Consider the following 7,023-nt stretch of genomic DNA (forward strand, 5'->3'; position numbering starts at 1 on the left):
GTTTCTTTGAAACAGAGTACTGCTCATGTCTCACTTGCACAGGAACATCACGGTGGTTTTGCCTTTAATGCTTTCAATAAAAAAACCCCACGAGCAGTACACTGGTGTGATGATTGAATTTTTTTCAGAAGAAACTAAAATAATGAACTGTTAATCACTAGTTCAGACATGTAGATTAATTGCTTAATCATTAAAAGCCGGTTTTACTCAGTAAATAGTGTAATGACACAGGGTTTTTTGCCAATATTAAAGAAACTCTATTCTCTGAAGATGATTAATGCAGGTTTAAAACGAAATAGACATTTTAGTTTGCTCCTTGATACATGGGAGCAATTAAGTCACTTGAAGACTGCAACACTATTAAAAGCTGTGGGTTCTGCTCATTTTCCCTTTTTTACATTGGTTGTAAATCATATGGTAAGTAAGTTTTCACTGAATGAACCTGCAAGGAACAAATCAAGATTTCTTTCAACTTTTCCTTTTGGCATCAGTGCAGCCTTATGAAGACTTGGTTTTCATTTCAAAATTGACTGAAATTCAAATAGGAAGTCTTAGTTTTAAAATCCACAGGACAAGGGGGCGAGAAAAACAAACAAGTGTTGATAAATATAAGCACATTTGACGTAGTTTGAAATATTAAGCCATTTAAAAGTACTAATTTTAGTGAATGTAACTGATTTAAAATCCACAGGACAAGGGGGCGAGAAAAACAAGTGTTGATACACATAAGCACATTTGACGTAGTTTGAAATGTTAAGCCACTTAAAAGTACTAATTTTAGTGAATGTAACTGAATTCTTATTTTATCAAGCAGTGTTTTGACATCACAAATTTTAAGAAACTGTTAATTGTCTCACATAGTAAAATCAAGAATACAAAACACATGTTCATCTTTCCGACTCCTTAACTACATTTTCTTAAGAAAGAATAGCATTTTTTATATAAAGCCTGCATTTAAAAGATCCTGACATGAAGATGAAATGTTGCCAACAGAAGGGAATCAATTTCAGGAGAGTTTTAAAAGAATGAAGTCAAATGTTTCAAGTTTCCAACCTTTTGTGAAAAACACAGTTTTATACTACCAAAATTTAAAGAAGACCAAAGCCTAGTTAGTAGGTAAGTCAGGGGCAATAGCTTTGTTCCCCTTTTCCTCAAAAATGAAGGTCTGTATACAGTAATTCACTGGGTGACACTTCCTTTACGCAGTAAGTCCCTCCAGAAGCCGGAGAAAATGGTGGTCTATGTTTAAGCTTTGGGTAGATCAAGAATGCAGTCTGACAATAACTAAAGGAAGTGATTACAAGGTACACGTCCAACGATGCAACACTGAGGGAGATCCAGCTGAGTCTACTGAAGTGTGAGCTGTTCAAACAGTATGGCTATGGGAGGTAAAAGCCTTTGTCTTGGACCATTTTAGAGCTTCTTGCTTTAGTCAGTTAGAGAAGCTCCGTTGTCAGGCGGCACACGCTGGCTATGAGTTTTATTTGTGTATCACTGTTCTACAAGTTAAGTAACTGTGGAAATGACACAGGAAAGCCTACCATCCATGTACTCCGAGTACACTGAGCTTGTCTACACACACAGCAATGCAGAGAATTCTTAGCAGAACTTGCCTGCCTCAGGCAAAGTAAAGTATGAAAGCAGCAGGGTCACAGACACATTACACGCAGACAGTTCAAGATGGTCTTCCTCCTTCCTTTTTCTCCTCAGCCTGGGAAGAAATGCCTTCTTCCAGTTTACTCCTCCACATATTTAAGATGAATGCACCTAGGACAATCTGTTCTTGATGTCAGTTTAGTTATTTAAGAAATAATTTCTTCATAATGCATCTCACTCAGGAGTTTGTTTTTATAAATCAGTGTGAATTAAGTTGACAGGATAACTATGATAAACCTTCCCAAATTTACTGTAAAACAACTTATGTACCTACCCTATTGGCACCCATACAACTTCAAATGTTACATACATACCTGTGTAGGTTAATACTAGATTTGCTTCAGTTAACTTATTTTATGAATCTGATGAAGAACCATAGAAGTCTCATCTAACTTACCTGTGATGTAGGCTTCTAAAGCTTTTGGCACCAGTGATTTTGCAGTTCTTAGGTCCTCAGCTGAGCATTTGCCTGCCTCAAGCCCAAAGGACATTCCCATTCTTTTCAGCACCTCACTGTCATCATGAATCTCAAAAGTGTTATCGAAATTAAAGAGGTATTCAAATCTGCACATAAAAAGTCAAAGTGAGATAATTTTGAAAAGAGTGCAGCTATGGGGGTTTTTGCCTATTTTTCCTTTTTTTTTTTTTTGTATGCACTAAACTAAGTGTCTAAGTTCTTCATAATCTGTAAAGGTTCCTTAAGGAAAAAAAAGCGCAGCAAATGCTTTTTCTCTTCAGCTTCTGTGACTGGCATGCCTACAGGGTTTTAAATGGCACTTTCTCAATTAAAGTAACTTCACCACTGCAGGAAGAAAGACTAACATTTTCTATCTCATTAAACAGATTCAAAGGGGAGGAGGGAGGCCTTACTAAACATGAACCTTCCTTTGTACTAATCCAGTCTTTCAAAGGTCACCTGCAGCCCTGTCACTGAAATAACTATTTTGGTTTTGCTTCTTTGACATTCCACTTTCTGTTCTAATGTGCAACACTCCTCCTGTGAACTAACCTATTTACCGTGGTATAACTGTGCTGTTTTGGGAAGCATTTCGATGCAGGTAGCAAAGCAGTCTGCATGTAAAAGTGGAAATAGTGATATAAACTTAACAGAGCTTTGAGAAAAGCAGGGGCATCTAGACTAGCCTTATGCTATGATCGAAGGTATTAAAAGCACTGGACAGCACTGGTCCAGGGATTACGATACAAGGCTAGTTTCCAGTACCTCATTTTCTGCTGACAAAACCTTTATCCATGGAAAAGCAATCCATCCATGAAATAAGATCTTTAAAAGGTACCTCACCGGTGGGTATTCCGTTAGTTCTCCAAGCTCACATGTGGACTTTTTTGATAGGTTTTTGTTAATACTCATTTTCTTATACCTATCCAGTAAGTTTGGAAAAGTTGCATCTTTTATGCCTATATACAAAATTTTCGTCTAGAAATCTACATGCTTTGTACTAGGTGTAGTTGTTGTCATTCACAAGCATAATTTTTCGTGACATACAGTATTACTTGTAAAACTTACTGTTTATGCAGCTATATTTATTTAGGCATAACCACATTAAAAGGGAAGATGTGTCACTCTCTGTACCTTTAATCGGTGCAATGACATTTCTGCTACCTAGACTGCTGCAGCTAAAGTCACACAACTGCTTACACAAGCAGGGGATGGGAGACCAATGTCATACCAAGTTCCTACCAGTGAGCTGTGTAGTTAACTAAGTAATAATGAATTCAGATTTTATGGTTTAAAATACAGGATTAAAGACTGTATTTATTGATAGCTCTGCATTTCCCCTCCCAAGTGTTGTGGTCAAATACTGGATGCTAGAATTAAGTGTAACTTCTTTCCCTCCCCCAATTTTCCAAACAGAGAAACTTCTCAGTAGTATTTCTCCAGTATAGTTTTCTAGCAACCTGCAGCCTCTGACACAGGAAATCTAGCACTTCTACCTTTGCTGTTAATAGCTATTTGAGGATTTTCTTTCAGGAACCTGACGTTTTTGAACATCACAAGTAAACTTTTGAACTTTACAAGTAGACTTCTGGAATGAACAACATCAAATGCTATGATCTGCATAGACTTAAAAAACCCACTTACGTTCTTTTAGTCTAAAACCTGTCATCTTAATTTTAACTTTAATAAGGAACTGTGTACAGCCTTCCTCTATGCACATTCCCCATGTCATCCATGATTTTACAGACACCTGTGAATCCACAGTCCTCTCTAAATTTAGGGCCAAAAAGACCACCTTCTCCTTCTGTGAAAACATTTTCATAGCTTCAGGCATTTTTTTTATACACTCCTGTGTCTCTCCTGGTTATGCTATACTCTTTCTAAGAACAAGACAGCATATAGGATTCTAGATACAAAACCACTATACATAACTAGTTTTACATTGTAATTCTTACTGCTTTTCATAATAATTTCCAGCATTATTTTGGCCGTTACTGAGAAATCAATTTTTGTTCTCCTAGAGTGACCTACTATCTACTGGGCTGCCATCTTCTTAGTCTTAGGACTACCTAAAAGGTAGGTCCAGAGGCCAATACTGTGTATGCAGAATGGTTCCTGACCCTTTCCCATGGTTAAGTGCAAATCTGATCAACAACTAATTCAATCTGGATTTTCTGCTCTTGCAGGCAATTCTTTCTCTAAGGGTACAAGAGCTTACTTCCTCCATGTTCTCTCTAATTTATATAGCATTGTATCTCCAATGGCAAAATCTGTTGCCTCTGAATGCTTGTTTAAAACTAGGTATTCTGGTTCCTTTTTTTTTTCCTAAGACCTACAGCACTTACATAGAAGCACCACATACACTAAATGTATTTTTCCTGTTCAGGTTCCTCATCTTTTCAAGATAATTTTTAACTTCTTCCTTCTTACCTGAAGACTCTATTTTTATTTACTCTTAACTTCAGAAATGTCATTTCCAGTATGCTGCTTCACAGCTGTCTGCCTTCCCAAACTCTAAACAAAACTCGCCCAATATCCTCTCTCTTTTACATGTAAGAAATTTAATTCTGTTTTGGCTAGATAAAGTGTGTTCTTGCATAGGAAAAGACTTCCTTGTATGTACCATTTTTCCATGTATTATTTTCTTTTAAAAGATTCTCTGAAAATACAATTTTGAGTAGCTAATGCTGTGAACATACCTGTTCATTGAACTAACATCACTTGCTGTTGCATCATAAATACTGAACAACCTAAGCTTTATATAAATATTATTTGGGAGGAGAAAGGAAAACGGAATCCTATTACAAGAGTGGGTTATTAACTGACATTGAAACCAAGTTAAGGGCAAGCACTCAAGTTCACCAGTAATGGGATTAGACAGCACAAAGAGTCTCCAACTACAGAATTTGAGTTCTCCAAACTGAGTGACCACTTTTGCCAGTTGCCTTATTTAGTAGATCAGTGTGACAGTGATTTAAAAACTAGCAGTTTACGTCACTGTTTATCTGCTGCTGCAACTAAGCAGTTGCACAAATAATAACCACAGTGGAAAGCTTGTTTAATTTGGGTTGTACAATTAATGATCTCCAGATGACGGTAATATTGAAGCTGTTACTTAAACTGAAATATCAGCAACTGAAATAATTTTGGAGTGCTCATTTTTAGTAGTAGTGTTTTCTTACAGCTTGAGATTGTAGAAACATGTTACACTTCTTTAGTTTGCAAATGACAGTTTAATCTCTGATAACCTCAAAGCAGAAGTTCTGAAGTTTCAGTATAAAATCCTTCAACTTTTTAACAATTCCAAACCTAAATATAAAGCACTGTTTAAAAGTGCAGTAAGAACTGTATAGTATGCCTATAAAGTAAGCGTATAGGTTAAGCTAAAATTAATACTGATCCTAAAATGCCCAACTTGCTGAACTGCAGTGCTTGATGGGAGTATCCCAAAACTTTTGTCACAGAATGTATTTGACTTCAATTAAATTTTCTGCAAAAATATAATAGTACTGCTTTATTGCATGTTGGTGCTTCGGTTCCTAGAGACTGTCTAATTTTGCTGTATGTTAGTTAACTTGAAGTTCAATGTGGGATTTGAACACCATAGAGTAAAATATGTCATCTACAGTATTAAAGCAAAGCCAGCTATTTTCAACTAATACACTAATTAGCAGTTAACTGAACCTCATACTTTCAGCTGTATTTTCACAGGAAGAAGAGCATAAGCACCCAGAAGTACATAAGTGAAGATTTTCAGATTAATGTAAGAGTACAACTATAGTACTTTGCTTCCAAAGACTGTATTTCAAATTTCTGTAAAATTTCCGACCTTTTTTTCCTTCAAAGAGCTGTGCGCAACATTTTGCTATTAAAAGACACTTTCAAAGCTGTTATCACCACCTCTGGGATGTTACCTTTGTGTTAGATGGATCACCTTGTGTTTCTGACTGGATACATTTGTGGCATATTTGGAATAAGAATTCAGAGGCACTACCACATGGCTTCATTAAAAGCTACTGCTGTCCAAGTATATAATTTCATTCATTTTTTTGTCCTGTGCAGTGAATGCTCTGAAATGTCAGTCTGAAGTGCCTTTTACAACAGTGGAAGTCAGTCTGTTTTAACTAGTGGTTGTTCATAAACTTACTCCTATTATTACTGCAATTGCATAAGATATTACAAAAAAAAAAACCAAACCAAACCACCCCTCTGAAGTAACAGTAGCAAATTTAAATACATACGTCTAGTAAACTAAAAAAAAATTCTTTCATTTGTTCAAAGAAAAAATCTAGTTCATAAAGAAAATAAAATTCTAAAAATTGATTCTATAAACACTCACTTATCACTTGATATGCTGCAGTCTATAACTGTTCTTTTGCTAGTGTTGACTATTAAGAAAGGCAGCTGTATTGTTGAGTTTGAAGCTGGAGGGCCTTGATTTTGTTGTTCATTTTGCTGATTTCTGTGTACCAAGTTTTTGAATGCTATTTGCTGTAGAAAGAAAGAAAGCAAAAGTTATTACTGACAATAAAAGAGCCAAGATCAGTGTTTCCAGGAAGTGGAACTTCATAGCCCTTATTTACCAGTTCTGATTATCTCCAGTAATTTCCTGTGAAAAAGTAGTTTTGGCCTGACTTCCTCTATGCACCAGGAACAGAAGTTTAACACAAAATTTTCACACATATCCTAGTGGCTATGTGCCCCTCCTCCCGCCCCGATCCCTGGAGAAGAAACAAGAAAGGAGCAATAAAGCTTGGTGGAGAATGGTTCCCCCAATCCTTTTGAAAAGGCACTGGAGTCAGAGGTCTTCTGTCACTTTATATGCATAATTACTTCAAGACTAGGAACTAGTTACACTGAAACAAAAGTTAACATAAATTACAGCATTCCCCCACTTTCCATGATACAGA

General features: G+C 36.3%; 1 protein-coding gene across 1 annotated transcript in view; it reads right to left on the reverse strand.

The window, feature by feature from the left end:
* Positions 1-2,053: 2,053 nt before the first annotated feature.
* TFDP2 (transcription factor Dp-2 (E2F dimerization partner 2)) overlaps positions 2,054-7,023 on the reverse strand; it is a gene marked incomplete at its 3' end in the record, with an annotated part of 18,510 nt that continues 13,540 nt past the window's right edge. Inside the window, exons 8-9 of the mRNA XM_010142286.1 lie at positions 6,453-6,604; positions 2,054-2,220 (exon numbers count right to left, since the gene is read on the reverse strand). Coding sequence (XP_010140588.1) covers positions 2,054-2,220; positions 6,453-6,604 — 319 coding nt within the window. The remainder of the gene's footprint in view (positions 2,221-6,452; positions 6,605-7,023) is intronic.

This window comes from Buceros rhinoceros, unplaced genomic scaffold (assembly GCF_000710305.1).
Source record: "Buceros rhinoceros silvestris isolate BGI_N320 unplaced genomic scaffold, ASM71030v1 scaffold6558, whole genome shotgun sequence".
Lineage (NCBI taxonomy): Eukaryota > Metazoa > Chordata > Aves > Bucerotiformes > Bucerotidae > Buceros > Buceros rhinoceros.